Source organism: Colias philodice, chromosome 10 (assembly GCF_061535455.1).
Source record: "Colias philodice isolate Cphi_HAF_F1 chromosome 10, ilColPhil1 Martin Lab GWU primary, whole genome shotgun sequence".
Taxonomy (NCBI): Eukaryota; Metazoa; Arthropoda; class Insecta; order Lepidoptera; family Pieridae; genus Colias; species Colias philodice.
Genome location: NC_143095.1, coordinates 10,763,629 through 10,784,518, shown reverse-complemented (window position 1 = coordinate 10,784,518; position 20,890 = coordinate 10,763,629). Strand labels below are relative to the sequence as shown.

The window sequence follows — 20,890 nt, the reverse complement described above, 5'->3', positions numbered from 1 at the left end:
AACGTTTATATACATATCACATTATACAAAATTACACTTTAAATTTAGTATATTTCTTTAGAAGCACTTCCAATAACACTACTTTTTTATTAGACTCTCTAGATAAGTATCTATAACTGATTCAAATTTATAACCTCTTTAGAATTTGAATGGAAAAGAATTAAAAAAAAAGACGGGTTGCACTCCGGGAGTGCCGGCAGAAGTGAAAACTTGATTATTAACGTTGAGCATGTTTGATATTTTGGAATGGTATCCGTCTTACGCTTTTTCGATCAGGTCACGTGTCCTGACGCGAGTTTAAGATTTTATACCCATTACAGAAAAAGTGCTCAACGCCGCTAAAGAAGTTTTCACTTCTAAAATAAAAGATAAAAGTACAGTAATATAAAATCAATCAGAACATAAAAGATACAAAATTTGTTACGTGACCCAAATGGGCTTTATTACTCAAAGGATAAGTATCTGATTCAATGACATAAGATTTAATCTATTGGTTCTAATCAGTTCTTTGGGTTTTTCTATCTGATATTAACATTGATTCCCTTATTAAGGTTAATACTTAATTTCCTTCAGTTAATTATGGTTTTTATAGTAATTTGACTTCGTTTGCATAAACTGTCATTTTGTCCACATAAACTAGCCGACTTTAATTTACGTTTCAGATCTGCTAGTGAAAGTTACTTTAATATAAGAGCAAACGTTTCGGAAATTATCCAGACCAAAGAACATAATAATATGTTTGAGTAAGCAATAATAAGCTGTTATATTATTAAACTACTAGCTGTTCCCCGCGGTTTCACCCATTGTTCCGCTCCTGGTTGGTCTTAGCGTGATGATAAATAGCCTATAGCCTTACTCGATAAATGAGCTATCTCACACCGAAAGAATTTTTCAAATCGGACCAGTAGTTCCCGAGATTAGCGCGTTCAAACAAACAAACAAACAAACTCTTCAGCTTTATAATCTTACTAGCGACCCGCCCCGGCTTCGCACGGGTGCAATGCTGATACTAAATACACTACAGAAAAACTGTGAACGTTGTACCTATATAAAATTAAAAACATAGCGGCCCGCTCGACTCGCCCGATAGCCGGGCGGCGCGCGGCCGGCCGGTACCGCCGCAAACGCTACGTCCCGCAATTTTTAAATCTGTAATATCTTCGAAAATATTCACTTAAATCATACGGTGTAAAGGGCCATATAGATCTATATTAAATGAACAATGTATTCAAGGTATTTAATTGGTTAAGGATTAATGCTGTATTGGTTAAAATCGCATCGAAAATTAGCCATTATTTGTCGTAAAAAGTAAATGACAAAAAAAAGTTGTTGTGGGTTATCCATAAGAGATAGACATATACCATCGCGGACTTTTCTGTAGACCTTTTCAATGTGTATAATACTTAGTACATTATTTTGATAAAACTCGTAGGGTTCAGCCTGCGTTTGCAATGTAAGCGGAAAAAATGTAAAAATTTACGACATCACATTAGAAACCTCAAAAATAACAGTACTTCTCCACTATTTAATGGATGTTATTATACATATAAACCTTCCTCTTGAATCACTCTATCTATTAAAAAAAACCGCATCAAAATCCGTTGCGTAGTTTCAAAGATTTAAGCGTACAAAGGGACATAGGGACATAGGGACATAGGGACAGGGAAAGCGACTTTGTTTTATACTATGTAGTGATGTTTATCAGCCATCTGGTTTCCATAACACAAGCGAAAGCTTAGTATGGGATCAGATCGTGCCGTGTGTGAAAATTGTCCTGAAATATTTATTATTTATTTACAATATAATAATAGAAAAGAAACTCCATTTTCAGATATCGTTCAATCCATTTTCTAAAGGGACAGGAAACAATTTAGTTAATGGGTATTTAAAATCTCGACTAGCTAAGTAGTCCGTTAAGAGTTGTTCAGAAAAAGCTGAAATTCTTTATATTACGTACGTAGGTTCCTACTTCAGAATCTTTGATAGACAAAGAACTGTATACTATAAGTAATGTTATATGTTCATGTTATTTAAGTAAATATAGCCTTTTGTAGACAACATTAAACATTAATTGCTGTCGTTAAGTACGTATTTCAAATCAAATTAACACTTTCAGGAGTTAGATATAAATTTAATAAAAATAATTTAATATCCAATAAGTATTAATTTGTTGGTTGTTACCGTGCCGATTTAAACCGTATACTTTCAATTTTTCTATGGAAGAAATTCAATTGTGTTTCAGATTTTTTTTTAACTCAATAAATAATCTGGTTGTGCCTCACGGTTCTACCCGAGGACCGTAGTTCAGCGAAAAAACCATCATCTATTTAGGAGTAGATTTTTTTTCGTTTTCGGCCATAAATTTGTAATAAACAGACAGAATTTTCCATTTATAATATAAGTATAATGAGGATCGTATTTGAATTGACTTTAACAATGTAAATTATATTTTTTAGACGAAATCCAGGTTACCAACGGAATCATTTAATTGTTACGTTTCCAAGAGTAATTACCGATGGTCCTTTGAGATTTGACAAATAGTTTTAAAAGTAGTTTTAAGTCTAGACATCACTGGACTAGACTATTTAATTGGACTTTAAAACAGCCTTCATAAATTGTTTATAATGGAGATCAAATAAAAGCTAATGTTATTAATTAACCTTGCTTTTTAAATCTGTCGATTTTATAAACAGACTTCTGAAAACATTCAAGGATGCTTTATATAAACTCTTTGTATGCACAGATTATAAGTGATTGATGTGATTATTATTTTATACTAGCGGTCCGCCCCGGCTTCGCCCGTGGTACATATTTACGTTTTCTCTACATAAGAACCATCCTCGTACTTCAAGGAATATAATAAAAAAAAAATATCGAAATCGGTTCAGCCGTTCTCGAGTTATGCGCTTACCAACACATTTTGCGATTCATTTTTATATATAAGAGATGTGCAATTGATGTTATAAGCCAGTTCTGTGAATATTTTTCTGAACTTGAATGTTAAATACCTACTTTTCTAGGTTTGTAAATCATAATTTATTATTTCGTTATTTTTTTGTGACAAATGACACCCTACATAACTTTATACAATAAAAAAACATTGAATATGGTAATGCTAGAATAATGTTGGATGCTATTTAGGGCCGATTTTTCAATGCTTGGATAAAACTTATCCATCCAATAAAGTATTAGGCGCGGGACATATACAAGCGGCGCGGCGCGCCGCGGGCGCGCTGCCGGCGTGCATCGGGTGCGCTATTGGCATTTTGTATGAAATAATTTTGGAAAGGCGCAACCTTGGCGCAACCTTGGCACAACCGTGGCGTGCCGTCTCAACGCCTGTCCAAAATTCTTTCATACAAAATGTATAAGAAGGACGTGGTGCAACACCGTGCAAAACAGATTCAAGAGGTGCGCTTATGGCACGCCCGCGCCCGCGCCGCTTGTGTTTGACCCGCGCCTACACGATAATAACTGTCAAATACGGGCAATTAGAAATTATTAGAATACGTTTTTAAAATGGTAGTTTTATACATTACTAGCCCACGCCGGCGCCGCTGGGCTTTGGGACTGCGGCGCGGACCTCTAAAATTAAGCTCTCCGTGCGATTAGAGCTTTTTGTGAAAATTAAGCTCTCCATGCGATTAGAGCTTTTTGTGAAAATTAAGCTCTCCGTGCGATTAGTTTTTTGTGAAAATTAAGCACTCCGTGCGATTAGAGCTTTTTTGTGAAAATTTAGCTTTCCGTGCGAATAGAGCTTTTTGTGAAAATTAAGCTCTCCGTGCGATTAGAGCTTTTTGTGAAAATTGAGCTCTCCATACGATTAGAGCTTTTTGTGAAAATTAAGCTCTCCGTGCGATTAGAGCTTTTTGTGAAAATTAAGCTTTCCGTGCGATTAGAGCTTAATGAGAAAAATTAAGCTCTCCGTGCGATGAGAGTTTTTTGTGAAAATAAAGCTCCGTGCGATTAGAGCTTTTTGTGAAAATTAAGCTTTCCGTGCGATGTGAGCATTTTGTGAAAATTAAGCTCTCCATGCGATTAGAGCTTTTTGTGAAAATTAAGCTCTCCATGCGATTAGAGCTTTTGGTGAAAATTAAGCTCTCCATGCGATTAGAGCTTTTTTGTGAAAATTAAGCTCTCCGTGCGATTAGAGCTTTTTGTGAAAATTAAGCTTTCCGTGCGATTAGAGCTTTTTGCGAAAATTAAGCTCTCCGTGCGATTAGAGTTTTTTGTGAAAATTAAGCTTTCCGTGCGATTAAAGCTTTTTGTGAAAATTAAGCTCTCCGTGCGATGAGAGTTTTTTGTGAAAATTAAGCTCTCCGTGCGATTAGAGCTTTTTTGTGAAAATTTAGCTTTCCGCGCGATTTGAGCCTTTAATGAAAATTAAGCTCTCCATGCGATTTTATGCGGTTATCAATTCGGCCGGTATATTTTTTTTTTATGTATGTACACCGATTACTCAGAGGTTTCTGAACCGATTTACGTCATTCTTTTTTTGTTCGATGCGGGATGGTGTCGAATTGGTCCAATAATTTTTTTTTTCGGATAGGCCCAGTAGTTTTTATTTTATGAGCATTTTTGTCTGTACTCGATGACTAAGTTGATAATATGTAGCAAGTAACTTTGATTCACTTCCCGCCTACCGGTAACCGATTGAGCTGAAATTTTGTATACGTATGTAAATTTGATAGCGATGAAACATTATCATGACATGAAGCTGATTTGATGATGGAATCGGAAGGTGGCCATAGGAACTCAGTAATATATTGACTCAACTTTATCGAGTTTGGGCTCGTTTGATTCGTGTTGAAAAATACACTAAAAAGTATTAAATAAAAATAACTGCGTTAAAAACAACCGACTTCAAAAACGGAAAAGTAAGAAATAAAAAAAGATTTGATATTATTAACTACTACATAATATTATTGTACATATTTCGCAATAAAAAGTGGCTTATGTCCTTTCTCGGGTATCAAAATATCTCTATACCAAATTTCATGCAAATTGGTTCAGTAGTTAAGGCGTGATTGAGTAACAGACAGACAGACAGAGTTACTTTCGCATTTATAATATTAGTATGGATTCGACGAATAAGTTTTAACCAAGGATTGAAAAATCAGCCCTTACACGAATAACAGCTAGGTACATTATATAACACTAGCTGCGCCCCGCGTTTTCACCCGCGTGGCTCCGCTCCTTTTAGTCTTAACGTGATGATATACAGCCTTTAGCATTCCTCGATAAATAGACTATCTAACACCGAAAGAATTTTCCAAATCGGACCAGTAGTTCCTGAGATTACCGGTTTCAAACAACCAAACAAACTTTTTAGCTTTATGATATGAGTAGGTATAGTTTTTATAGATTATAATAAATTATATTAAATAGGTATGTTAATTGTCATGTAATTATTGTAAAAAAATAAATAGTGTTGTCTAGAATAACATTATAATTTATATTAACTGTGGTGTCATTTTTAATAGCTCATTGTTTTCTTGATTGTTTATTTAAAATAATGTAGTTGAAAACTTAATGTTTGCGAACCGGTGTGTAAATAATTATGTGAATAATAATACAACTGTTGAGTGTTTAGTTTTAGTTAAAACAAATGATACATTTTAGCATACGCCAGTCTTATTTTTTGTATTCTTTTGACCATTGAAAGATAGCAGTCCCCCCGCTACCAGGCTCGCTACAAAGTGAACGTCGGGATAATAATATAATGATTAAATCTCGTTTAAAATCCGTTAAATTTTTTATTTTATTATTGTATAATACTCGCGCTAAATCAATCAAAATAAAGTGGTGTATTCAAACTCAAACTCAAATTTATTTACCTATTCATTTAGACTAGAAGCACTTCTGAATCGTCATTACAAATTTTTAACATTTACCACCGATTCGTTACGATATTTAATATTTATTGCACATGAAATATAACTTCATATTAATTAATTACAATAAAATAAACGTTTATAATATTTTATAGATTAACACTGACTTTCTAGTTGTAATAACATCAACCTTTATGTTAGCCTGCCTGATGTTGCTCGTATATAAGTTTTTGTGATATCATAAATTTTACCCAGAAAGATACATATTACTCAGAAACTAGTTTAAAAGCTTGTGAGAGTTTTACTGCAAATTATGAGAATTACCAGACCTGAAACGTTAAAAGAAATTGCCCTTGCTGCAAGTACTCACGTACTTGCAACAGGGGCAATTTTGAAATTGGACCCTTAATTGGCTCCTTTATTGTGATGTGTACAGGCAAGCGGGGGCAATTTAGAGAACAACTGAAATTGCTCCGACCGCCGACCAACCGATCTTGTTCCAATATTGCCCCTGCGGCAGGTATGTGAGTAGCCGGCCTAAGAAAACCTTTTTAAGTTCTAGTGAGTTTAATATAGAAATTTGAGTTTTATTTTTTAAGCCCGTAGGCGTTCTAGTAATCACTGAATAGAATTTAAGGATTACAATAGCCATTTTAAATAATTAATTATATCTATCTTATAATATTGCTTCAGTATGAATGTTCAGTAGGAATTGTGTATGTTATTAAAAATTATAAATTAAAATTAAAAATTATTAAGTAATTATAAATTATAAACATTTATTCTTTAGTAATTAAAAATATTTTTCTTTAAGACATTAAAAGTTGTTGTAGTAGACAACTCTAATTTATTTTTTTGTAATTTATATGAAAAAACTAATATACGAATCCGTTATTTTTTATCAAAGTAGGTAACAACAATTAAAAAAAAAACAGTTTCTACGTAAAACAGTTTTCTATTTTCTGCAATACGGAAACATCAACCATTCTTATTTAAATTATCTGTGGAAGGCCTTTGTCACTTCGAGAAAGTTCGCAAATAGCTGGAAGCTAATAAAACATTATTTTCTTTAGTCTTGGGGTCTTGGCTATATTATTATGTTGACTTTCAACTCTTGGTTACAAATATAAAAGGGTCATTTGGAAAAAGAATAATTTTCATTCTTTCAGTATTGGTCTTATATCTGATATCTATACTAATATTATTAAGCTGAAGATTTGTTTTTTAGAACGCGCTAATCTCAGGAACTACTTGGTCCGATCTGAAATATTCTTTCGCTGTAAGATAGCCCATTTATCGAGGAAGGCTATAGGCTATATATCATCACGCTAAGACGAACAGGAGCGGAGCAATGCGAGTAAAACAGCGGGGTACAGCTAGTGGAAGTTAAAGTAAATGCATCATCAATAAATTGCATCGTTACCACATAGACTAGTTATTTGATCATCATTAAATTTTTGTAGAAGTGTAGTTTCATAATAAAACATTTATTTATTTAACTATTCTCCTGAAGCGCTTTTAACACGATAGAAATTGTATACAGCGGTTACAGCCCCATCTAAAAGCAGTTTCCACAGAGACGAGGATAATTGGTGTCACTATTTCCACTTTTGAAAGAAGGATTGAGAGAAGCAAGCAAAATAGAAGAAAGAAATATTCGAACCATATTTGCTGTAATAATATCATCATGTCTGCAAGATATAAAATATAATGATGTCATTGAAATGTACTAGTCTGTGTTACCATATATTATATACGATAATATATTTACGATAGTTGGATAATAATAGCAAATAAGATATTTTGGAAGGCATTATTATAATCATATCTATGAATTCTTATTCGAAATTGTACATTTAAAATCCGTCTGACAATAGCTACATAATATCTTGCTCCCTTTGGACCCTTTGTTGAAATTAGGGATGTAACGATACATGATTTTGCCGATACGATACCGATACCGATATTTGTAGTAATGTATCGGCGATACCGATACCGATACCGATATCGATGGCTTGGTAGAAAAATAAATAGTGAATTATGCATAAAAAGTTACCAACATTTAACAGAGACAACTGTTAATCGTATTCTTTTAAATAAAAATTCCAAATCAAAAAAACAACAAAACCATTTATTTTAGTATTATTATTTTACGAAGTCAGTTAAACTTTAAGTAATACACATACAATCAGTACCTAATAAAAGTTTACTATAATTGGTAGAGTTTTTTCAAAAAACAAAGTGCGCACGCGCGGGCGGCCTACCGCATCGTTCATTGGGCGCGGATTTTTGAATTATTTGATATCAAAAAAATTGGTTGTTTGTAAAGTAGGTTTACGATCGAGATGTTTACGTGATAACATAATGCAGTGGCAGCGCTCGAGATGAAACGGGAGATCGGTCCGTCTCTCTCTCGTTATACCTGCGATCGCGCTCGTGAGGTTTTGGTGTGACACAAGTTTATGAACATGTCACCCAACTAAAACGATTTTAAAAACGTTATCACGTTAAAAATTAAAAAAATTCAAAATTATTTAGTTCTTTCCTATAAATAAACAAATTTGTGATTGGAACACTCCTAGTAAGCAAATAAAATGCTTGTGTCAGGAGGTTCCGCTCTTCCTTAACACTATTACAGAAACAGAAATAAAACAATATGAATGAATACAATGCAAAAACATAAAAGAAAAGAAAGAATTTAATAAAAAATATCGGTATCGGTTGATTTATTATCGGCGATACCGATATATCGGCTTGCCGATATATCGGCCGATATATCGGTATCGGTATCGGTATCGTTACATCCCTAGTTGAAATCATGAATATGAGTAAAGTTAATATTGTATAGTACATTATTAATACATATTTCTAAATATAAATTAGAAACCTACCTACTTACTCACATTTTTGTAAGTTTTTTTTTGAATCTTTGACTTGTAAGTATATCTCTCATCGATAAAATTAAATAAAAAAGTAAAGTCCCGTATGTATTACTTTACTCTTTGAGTAAAGTTGTTGAACAGAATATAAAAACAAGAAAAAATAATTTACTTGACACAAAACAAAATAGAAAAGCAGAATAACAAATACAATAAACGTTAAAAATATATTTGTCGCGAATCGCAATATTATATTTTGAGTGTGCGTATTCTAACTTCAGCCTCGATTTTGATTTGCAATTGAAACTTTCTTGGCCAGCGGCCATTATGCTGAGCGTCGAACCGATTGACGGACTGGTGCGATCACATCGGTGATCGGCGTCATATCGTTAACCGACTTGTAAAAATGATGATTCGATATTACCAATCGTTGGAAAAAATATCAATATCACAATTATTGTAGAAAAAGTCTTGCACCGTTCATTTAATAATGAACCTATTTCCATAGTATAAAGTTATGCTATGATATTCCAATATATTGTAATACAGTGCTACTAGTATAGTTAAAATTAAAATTATTATTATAAACAGTAAGTTATTATTAGATAGTTTCGTGCGATATTCGTCTCTAAAACAAATTTCATTGAGCACTCCTATTTGATTTTAGGCGAAATGTTCATCAGAATTAGAACGTAAACCATATATTATTCATTTATTACTTACTCAATTGGACAAAATGGCTAATCAAATTATAGGAGGGGATCTCTCGGATGCCTACGTCCTTGCAGTGGACGAAATAATTTGATGATGATACTAAATGATTTAGAACATCCTTATCTCATTTTGGTGCAATCCAAACGAAGCCGAGACGTTACCAATATACATATAACTAAATAAAATATACTGGAAATATGATTTTATCGCAACTCTGATTTCCTGACAACCGAATGAGACGAGATATTTAATATAGATAGTGGCTCATAAAATTTATCCCTCATTTCTCCGACAAAATAGCCTTCGCTTAACATAATCTCTGTTCTTATGACATGATTTTAAAAGAGCAACTATGAAGTTTCTTACCGGTTCATCTCCATAGATACTGCTTTGATACTGCTTTCCGAATCGGTGGTAAATGTTAAAATATATAATGACGATTCAAAAGTGCTTCTAGAAGAAGTTTAATTGATTAAATAATTAATTTTTTATATCTACTAAATAGTTAAATACCTATTAAAAACTTATATTATGTGTATAGCGAATACCTGTAATTTGTATATTTAATATAGTTTTTACATTCAATTCAGCTTTTTTAAACTTTATTACGAGAGATTTCTGAACGTGTTACAAAAATAATATTTGGTATTATCTCATACTTTTCACGCTAGGAACAAAATATATAAAGAGAAAGTTTATTCTATAAACAATTTATAAATAAACAGTATGATCAGGCCTTTAGTAAGTAATGAAAAGTATTGTTTTGAAATATGTAGTTAGAAATTATTGCTATTTGCAAATTCTACTTGCTGTTTAGGCAAGTAGGCACTTCGAGTGGGCGTAGCAAGCAAGTTAGACGTTTAACTTAAAAGTTGGAAGGTATATATTTTTATGTTACCACCAATATGTGGTTAAGTAAATTAAATGGAATTGACTGAAAATTTAAAGTACCTAACCTTTCATCAAGTAATGTATTGTTCTAAAATCAAAGCAAAATTTTGTTTCATTTGCGCCAGTTATTATCGGACAAAACCACGATTTTCGATTGATATTTACTACTATTATTATGAAAGTCTGTAATGATTGAATGTTTGTATCGAATAAACTCAAAAAGTACGAACCCGATTTCAAAAAATATTTCATTAGCAGAAAGCTACATTATCCCTCAGTGCCAAAGGATATGTGTTTATTTTTGTTTTCCCGGGACAAACGGCCAGTTAATTCATAAAGTGAGCAGGAAAACCGGTAAGTGGGCGTCACATTTGCCTAAGGGCGTTGACTACGAGTGCAAGCTAACAGGATCCACATCAAGTAAATTAATATTTACAATCTTAATATTACTAATGGGAATCCTAACTCATACTTAATTCATATCTCTGTTTAGTTTACATTAGACCTACCATGGACCTTCCTAACTATATAATACAAATGGGTATCCTTTAGATTCCTACAATGGTAACATTTTTATATCAAGGATTTAGTTTCAAATTTGTTTTTACAAACACTTTATTTGTATAGATATCTACGCTATTCGGAGGATAAAGCCAATTACAATAAGAAAAAGCAAATTCAAAAACTACCAATACCAATAATCTATCCTACTAATATTATAAAGCTGAAGAGTTTGTTTGTTTGAACGCGCTAATCTCGGGGTCCGATTTGAAAAATTCTTTCGCCTTTCGGTGTTACACAGCCCATTTATCGAGGAAGGTTATAGGCTATATATCGTCATGCTACGGCCAACAGGAGTGGAGCCACGGGGGTGAAACCGCGCGGAGCAGCTAGTGTATTTATATTTCGGAATGCTAATAATGCACAATAGAAATCTTATTCATATTCATTCATGATCATAACAAAGGGAGCAAATACAGGTAGGTACCTACATGTAGCTATTTTCAGAAGGTTTTTAACAAACGTCTAGGACTTCTAAAAGAAGCTCAATTCATATAATATTATGCGATAAAAATATAATGACTTCAGGAATATCTCAGATTTCTATAAAGAATCTGGATATTTGAAAGGTGTTTCTCGTTATAAATGGTACGAATAAATCAAGTGTAAGATTCGTACCTAAAAAGGGTTCCTTTAAATATAGGAAGTGATCTGTTATCCCATTTTCAATATCCATTTCTAAGTAATAAAGTTGAAAGAAATCGTTTACTTAAAGCCTTATGATTTTACGGCTAAATAAATCTTTGCTTCAAGATTTTGAATCAAGGCGGACTTAAAAATTTAATGAAGTCAATTTTGTGAATGAATCAAAATTTTAAACAGCTGTTAGGATTTGGAGGGTTATTATGGTGAATCCATAAAAAGTTTAGCACTTTTTAAACTGTAATTTTTATTAATTAATTCATGTAAGCATAAAATGTATGTCCTAAAATTCAGGAATACTCACCTAAAATACATAATAATAACAACTGCATTCCCCGAGCACCCCACCACTGCCATAGTCACATACAAGCCACCGAGCACATACTGTATCGAAGGGTCTGGGGGAGGGAAGCTCAACCAGTGCTGGTTTATCAGCAACAGATAGTCATCCGTGAACAAAAATCGCCGCCAAAATTGCAACGGCCATTGCTCCTTAAAAGCTACCAAGGTGTCACTATCGCTAACGGGCTCCCCGCGAGCCACAGGTGTACTCTTCACATCCAAAACGTACTCGTGGTCCATTGCGCGCCTCTTTATCCTCACTTTCAATTCATCGAACATTCTGATCAATCGTTTGCGCTTCTTCCACAATTTGAAATTTTCGACACATCGCAGCAGATCGTTGTAGCAATGTCTATTTAAATATAGAACACTTTTTTTGTTAACACTGTCCAGCTCCTCTGTGTGCGTGTTGTCACATGGCACAATTATTGGGATGATGATGAGGAATATTTTTGTTATTTGCATTTTCACTGGAGCGGCATGGTACACGACCGCTCGCCACACGCGTCGGAACGGAATGAGACTGGTAACTGGCAAGGATAGTCAGCTGTGCTGAAAGTTTCACGGATGTTTTTATGTGTTTAGTTTTAATTGTCACACGAGTGTTTAAACTGTTGGGGCTAATTGTAATTCACCGTGAGATAACATGTTTTGGGTTAATAACATTTTATTGTAGTTTGAAAGCTTTACGGTTTTATGTGTGGTTACTACTTACTTATCCCTTATATATATTATCCCTTATAACTATCCCAAAGATATAATATATCGTAATTTTGGTGAAAATAATATAAAAGGTTTTTATATTAATTTAGGTAAATATAAATTGAGAATGACATTCAGTTTACATATTATACATACATCCAAACAGAGCGATATTAAATTATTGAATCCATAATAAATAATAATATTAGTTATACATACGAAAGTAGGTATTATAGCTAAACTACAGGACCGAGTTGGATGAAAATTCGAATGAAAACAGTTCAAGAGCCAAGGTTTGAAACAGGGTTGAAAGTTTTGTCCGCAGATGAAACCGCGAGTTTGGCTAGTTTAGTTATAATAGGTATATTATGAGAACGATTCTGAGCTTGGAAAAGTTAAAATATACATTTTACATAAATGGGTAAAAGTTAAATATTTATAAAGGTGCGTAGATTAATTTGGCTAGGTGCAAAATTCACAGTTCTTGACGTAACTTACATGACCCATTCAAAAAGTTAAACAGGAGAATTAAGACAGCAGTCACTTCGACTTAATTAAAATTAAGATCCCTTTAACCTAACCATGAAGGAGGTCTCTAAATTCTTTTTTTAACCAAACTCCTCTGAAATTTTAGCGTTTTTTATAAGAATTTTCGTGTGTAGGTAACTACATACTCGGTAAATCTGCATATAAGTTGCCAAGAATGATAAACTAAATCTAGTAATACTATATATTAAAGTCTCATAATATATTTTAAATATATGGTACCTATTGCGATTATTACCAAAATGGTTTCCAAGCTCCAAAAGTTCACGGATAGAGCTTTATTTTCTGACTTGTAAAAATATTTTATTGGAAATCTTTTATTTTTTAATCTTCTAGCTTTTTTCAATTGCAATTGTTCTAAAGCAATTTGGAAAGAACCCATCAAAAGAATTAAATTCATAAGATTGAGGTAAGTTTATATAAATTTTCATTGTTCAAATCATTTTTTTCCAACATCACCAAATACACTCTAAAAGTCTAAAATGCCTTGTAACAGGAAAGCAGTATGCGTTTGCTTACTACACAATGAATATTTCATGATGTCATAAAATATTCATGGGGGATCCATAAATTAAATGTAATCTTTATACTGTTGGTGTATCACCAAAAATGGAGACCCTCTCTAAAGGATTAAACAAAATTGACCTAGAGCAGGAACTTTAACAGATTCTATAGTTGTTTCCCTATATTTTTGTAAGGTTCGTGTTATTTGATATTTATGTTATTTTATTTTTTATATGACTAATAAAATAAAACAAATAGTCATGAAATTTTTTTGAAGTTTTTACAGGGAGCGCTGTAGGTATAGGCAAGAAAAAATGTCTAAAATTTATTTAGAAAATTTTCCATTTCTATACAAAAACTGAAATAGAAGCCTCATTTTTAAATGTCAGGTTATACAAATTTATACAATGGCGTATGATAATGAAAAGTATATTTAATAAGTTAGAACTTATGTAGATCGTCTGTGGGTTTGGGAAAATGTTGAGTTTTTATCTTTTTAAAATGGAATTTTTAGAAATCAAACCGTATTATGATTTATGTTTCATATAGAATGAAAATTTACTCTTATAATTCCAAGTAAGTTTTTTCATTATGATTTATGAAGCTCTAACATCAAGTATTTTTTTAATGAAAAACATAAATTTTGGTTTTCAACCACATTTCACAAATTCCAGACTTATATGTATTATGGTTTATTTATTATTTCAATCTGAGATTTTAACGTTTCAAACCATATTCTTCAAACCATATCGAAACATGATTCTAAACTAATATTGTAAAGAGGAGAAATGCGTATTTTGACTTGACAACGTCTTATAATTCGATAGAGCCGGCTGCACACACGAAAAAACATGACTCATGCGGCGTTACCTCGCCTCGCTCTGAGGCGTTCCATGTAAAGTTTGAAGTGCAAGCAAGAGCGCGGAACGAGCGACAAAGAAGCACAATCGGACGTTGTCACGTTCAACTATCGTCAGTAAACCGACTTTACAGACAACCAATTTTTTTTCTAGTACATAAAAGGTGTCGTTTGGACAAAGTATGCTTAATGAATACCGTCCTAACATAAGAGTATCCTGTTGAGTCAATGAGGGAGTGGCTTTTCGACTTTATTATACTGACGTATGCTTTTATAGCTTTCATTTATATTTATTGTGCATTGTGCAATTAGGATAGTACTTTTCTATTATCCTATAGGTATGTCTGTTGTGGAATATACACCATTTTTTAAGTTAATTAATACGTAGGGCGTACATAGTTACCCACATAATATTATTTTATGCTGTAAGGGGAACTTGACGTTTATAATATTATAATATGCTTACGAAAATATTTATTTTTATCAAGCTTAAAGGGTTAAAGGTATGACTTCATACAATTTTATCATATTCCAACAAAAGTTACCTTATTATTTCAGAAAAAATGTCACAGAGCATTGGTCATGTCTGGTCTTATCTGTGAAATATTTGACATTACAACCGAGTTGGATGCTGTTTTTTCAGTTAAATATTATGTATTTCAACTTTTTTTGTATTGTAGTAAGTACAAAATAGTCTGTCTAAATTTCTTAAGATAATATTATGTGGAAATTCAGCATGGAAAATACGTAAATTACATTTTAACGGTAAATTATCTCAGTTAAAATAAATATTTAAGTCTAAGGTTATTCTACTAACTATCCTACTATATCATAAATGCGGAAGTTTGTGAAGATGGATGGCTATTTGTTATTCTTTCACGCAAATACCACTGAACCGATTACAATGAAATTTGGTATGTAGGTAGCTGAAGACCCAGAATAAGACATAGGCTACTTTTATCCCGGAAATCTCAAAGGAACGGGAACTATGCGGGTTTTTCTTTGAAAACGCGGGTGAAGCCGCGGGCGGAAATCTAGTAATAATAATTTATGCCCGAATAGGACGTTATTTTTATAAATTCCAATTGATCAATAATTTTTTTTTACTTTTTGCCCAACAATGTTGACTCTAAAAAAGAAAAACCTTGTTATTTAATGAATTTAAACAAGTTGAATTCATCAATTTAATTTGTGTTTTGATCAAAATCCTAACCCATTTTAGTGAGATTAAAGATGGACATAAAAATTTACTCTCACCCATTTTATAAATCAACCCTTATTTGTCCGGTGCCCTTAATATATATGTAGATAAATCAGTATACAATTCTCTTATTAAATTGATCCCTTCGAAGAAATCAGCTGAACCGTAATAAGTTTGTAAACTGTATCCTTCATTTTATGAAATTTTACACATATTAAAGCTTTTGTTGCGATTTTATAAACAACCCATAGATATATTTATCTAGGTACTAGTTTCGTTGGTCGCGGAAGACTTCCAACCAATACCCCGCGGCCCCATCATAAAAGCGGCAACACAGAGTCGGTAAGAATCCGACATAACCCACGGCTCCTTCTCCGGGGGCCTACATATCTTTGGAAGATTTCCACACTAAAAAAAAGGTACCAGTTTCGTTACTATAATATTATGTTAAGCTTTATCGACACTACAAAGTAATATTCAAACACAAACACTGCTTTTCTACCATTTTTGAACGATTTAAATGTACGTATAGATAAGTTTTTATTGTGCATTTACCTTTGAGAAATTATCTTGATTTTCTCTCTAGTATAAAGTATCTATTTCATATTATAATATCTATACTTTAGGAGAAAATTTTTGACACAGAAACCGGTGTTGCTATTTTCAAAAAACTAGATTAGGTAAATAAACATACCAAATTACTATGTAAATACAAAAAGCCTTGCATGCAACAGCAGTAATTAAAACACAGAATTTCAAGTATGTAGACATGTAGGCCAGCTTAAAAGGTTTCATTAATTACTTTAAAATATTTACTCTGTTAATTTTTTTCGAGAACGACTTTCGGTAGCAACGCGTAATTTGTATGCATACCAGTGATAGTATATTTCTAAATATATTTAGAATAGCTGACCCGTACCCTTTGCTGGGCGTTGAAGAATGCGAAAACGTTTTTGTTTCATTGCTTTTCAATACCTATATCACAAATAAAAAATAATATAGTCTATGAGTATGACTAAAGTATGTTTTTAACCAGTGAAATTATTTTCAAATTTATTTTTATACCTATAAGCTAATCTTAGTAGCTTGATTTTATTTTTGTAAAATTAATGAAGATTAATACATATAATATGTAATCGTATTTTAGTATCCAGACGTGTACACATGTGTGAATTCTAGATTGTTCTAGATTGGTTAGGTAATTAAGTAAGTTTAACATAATATGAGTCGTGAGTACATAATATTATAGTAGACTAGCTTTCCGCCTGCGGCTTCGCCCGCGTTTTCAAAGAAAAACCCGCATAGTTCCCGTTCCCGGTGGATTTCCGGGATAAAACCTAGCCTATATTACTCGTGGATAATGTAGCTTTCGAATGGTGAAAGAATTTTTAAAATCGGTCCAGTAGTTTATGAGCCTATTCATTACAATCAAACAAACAAACAAACAAACAAACAAAGTTTTCCTCTTTATAATATTATTGTAGATAAGTAATGTAGTACCTAGATAAACTGTAATGAGTCCCATACAAATGCCTGTTAGTACAATATTGTAATTACTATAGTGAAAGTATTGGGAATAACAATTTGCCAATAGCGTTTTGTATAGAGTTCTCGAAAATTCTAGAACATTGTTCTATAATATTCATTTATTCTGAAGTGTAAATTTTCGATGGAAATGAGAGATTAGATATGAAAACAAAGGGACGGTATGGGACGCTCATTTAGATAACATCGTGACTTTATCAGCATGGGTTTAATTAATCTATTTTAAGTCGTTTTAATTTTAAATTCCCATTATATTAGGTAAATATTAATATACGAATTGACTTCGAGTAGATTTCTTTAAAAGACGAACACACCCTACTACATACAATAAATAATACATAAAAAATAATATCTGCTTAAAAACTTACCAATTTAGGTAGGTATTCACATTGGTATTCACGATAATATTAACACACAATTTACAATTATTTAAATTTATCTATAAAAAAGGTTCAGGGAAAAAAAGGACACAGAAAAAAATAGAACTACAGAAAAGAAGTAAAACATTGCACAGATAAAAAATATTGTAAAGTGTAGAAAAAAAATTTGATGAAATTGCTACAGAGTATTATTTACGTACAAATCTGTTGTATTGTACAAATTATATAAGAGTCTTACCGTGATTATATTCCATTCATGTAAATCTATTACAAGTCTAAAATTATTATTATCGAACAATTATCAAGTTTGAATCAATCGGAATTCCTCCGGTTATTATTCGATTATCTGGATTCTGGACGTTGCGAAATTTGGCGGGAATTTCTATTATTGACATTTACCACAGATAACTTATTACCTATGTCCTATATATTTTATCGTTCCATTTTCAATTGTTATATAAATTAAACGTGTTATTTTATAGAGAATCAAATAATTAACACTTTGTGGTAATAGCAATAGACATAATGAAGCTTAGAAGCTCTAATATTGTTAAAGAGATGGAAATTTGTTTGAATATAATGTGTCTGAGTAATTCAAAGGATAATAGATTTAGGTAAGTAGCTACACATTTAACTTCATTACAAATTAGAATACATTTAAATATGTCAGTTTATATATTATATGTATATATATGTATTCTAAGCATTACAATTACTGTATGACTTATACTTTTACATACATTGTTGTCAAATTACCTACATTTGACAAAAATAACAAATAGGTACATTATATTATACACATTAGCACAGTATTACAATATTATTTCCTACAGTAAGGAATCGCCTTTGATGTCGCGCGATGCCGCCGCCGGCGTAGGTACTTACGCTGCCACACGAAAATACCCTAGGGTTGCAACAAATGGGAAATAAAACAATTGTGATTATTAATATTATGATGAAATCATTTATTCATATTATGTACATTCAAAATAATTGCGATTATTAAATATGATGTAATTATTTGTTCATAAATATAATTATAATTACAGAAATTGCACTGCTAAATATTATTTACGTGGACACTTTATTTTTGGAAGTTCTTAATTGTATATTATAACATTTAACTAAGTAATGCATTCGCATTGGGATGTACAATCTGATTAGAAAATAATGAGGACAACATATACATAGCTTTGATTTTAATTCAACAGATACAATTAATACAATCTTTCTGAAATATTGTTTGCTTCTGGGATTTCAATGTAGATTTACATCCGTAAACGGAACAGTTTGTGCGCGCCATAATAGAATATGTAAGTACCTATGTATAATAAAATTATTACACAAAAAATACGACTGCGTCGTCCTTTCGCGCTAGGTAAAGCAAACTAAGCGTGTTTGCTTTACGCGGCCCGCGTCGCCCGACCCCCGCCAGTTCCCCTCCGTTTCTCTGCACAAGTACATTCGTCGCACTACTGTAGGAAATATGGTAATACTGTGACATTAGTATCAGGTAGCGTTATTAAAAAACCGAAGAGAAACAAGACTCGACTGTAAAATGTATCCTTTGTTATTTTCCACCCACGGTGATAAATCTACGACGCTTTTCAACTTGTATTTGATATCCATATTGTAATATGAGATATGTTTTTAAAAGCTCAGCCTTTTATGTATTCGCCATATTTACGCATAAATGAATATGTAATGACTTCTCCCATTAAGTAAGTAGGGTAAACTCACCTAATTATGTGACTCACTTAATTCGGAGATACAACGTTTGGACTCTTTTACAGCGTTATAGGAGTAAAATCCAATACATTAAAATTAACCCTATGGTATGGTAATAAAGCTTCTTTTCGTGTACAAATTTTTGTTAAAATCGTGCGGGTGGGATAGTAACAATCACGGGATTTGTCACTGCGCCCGCCATGTTTGACGTTTCACCGGGAGCGTGCAACTGTGCTGTCATTATTTAATTAATTTTAAATAGAAAAGGTGAGTGTAAGTTCATGATACTTTGACAATTAATTGTTAAAAACATATTCTTGTTGATACCGATAAAGGTTTTAGTAATTTTTCATTTGTTTTTGCATACTTAATACCTTATTTCCTGGGTTCAAAAAGTTAACGATTTTCAAGATTGCAACTCAAAACAGTGTCACCGAATTAACCAAGCAAATTTTTATTATTTTCAATTCGTGTATAAATAATTGTTTTTAGTACGTATACGTTAGTCGTTTAAGTCAGAAAATATTTATTTTTACTCAGGTTTAAACTTGGTTTAAAAGTAGGATCGCTTTCAAGCATTTTAAAAAAGTCCGTTATTTTTTTTATCACATAATTAAGTGAGTTATTTTTGTTATTTTAGACAGCATGAAGGAAGACAAAAATAAAAATAGAAAATATAATGAAACAACGCTGACATCCGCAATTCAAAATATTCTGCAGTCAAAAATGAGTCTACAGTACACTGTTCACACAAACAATTATAAAGAGCAATATTAATTTTTTATGGTTCCCCTCTTTTGATAATTTCTCATTGATAAATAAATACATAATTATTACTTTCAATATGTTTATATTTTTTATTAATTGTATTTTTTTTACTATTGTGTTAAAAAATAATAAATACTCACTTAATTCGGTTATAACAGAATTAGAGAAGTACTATCACCGAATTATGGTGATTGTCACAGAATTAGACAAGTCATCGCGGTTTGATTAAGCTCATTTTACGCTGAGTTAATTCATATGTGTTAAGATTACACTTGCTCCATTTGATAAATAGAAGATTGATTAATGTTCCTATTAAAAATAAAAATAAAATTTATAAAGTTTAACCTGTTTTTTTTTTCATATTCTGTTTTGTCACAGAATTAGATGAGTTGACCCTACCTACCTATTTAACTAATCAAGTGACATACATATGAAATTTTATAGTTATTTAAGAATTTAATTGGTTAGTTATTATTATAAACTTATTTAAGAGGAGATAAAACTTTGCACTCTGCTAAGCTAATATTCAATGTGAACGAAAAAAATCTTTACAAATTTAATGGAAGTTTTGCATGTAGGTAACTGCGGGATAAATAATGATGTACACAAAAAACCGGCAGCTAATTTAAATAGCTAATGTCACAACCATTATTCTGATGATTACAACTAGCGATTTGGTCTGTCGGGCTTGCCAAATAAAATTACAATCATACAAACACTTGCAAAAACTCCTTCTTTCGCAGTCGGGTAACAGAGAGCCTTACTATGTAGATAAAGTAAACATCCCTAAAATC

At 32.0% G+C, this 20,890-nt stretch overlaps 2 protein-coding genes across 3 annotated transcripts in view; one reads left to right on the top strand and one right to left on the bottom strand.

Moving 5' to 3' along the window:
- Window positions 1-20,890, top strand: part of Gpdh1 (Glycerol-3-phosphate dehydrogenase 1) — a 362,977-nt gene that overhangs the window by 71,030 nt on the left and 271,057 nt on the right. The gene's annotated exons all lie outside the window — the stretch shown is intronic.
- The window catches only part of LOC149485455 (opsin, ultraviolet-sensitive-like), a 64,523-nt gene that overhangs the window by 41,006 nt on the left and 2,627 nt on the right, over window positions 1-20,890 (bottom strand). Inside the window, exon 1 of one of the 2 annotated variants that reach the window (XM_089700304.1) lies at window positions 11,826-12,567. The exons of the other annotated variant lie outside the window; for it this stretch is intronic. Coding sequence (XP_089556430.1) covers window positions 11,826-12,328 — 503 coding nt within the window. The 5' untranslated portion in view covers window positions 12,329-12,567. Of the gene's footprint in view, window positions 1-11,825; window positions 12,568-20,890 lie in introns of those variants that run through there. 2 annotated transcript variants of the gene reach the window in all.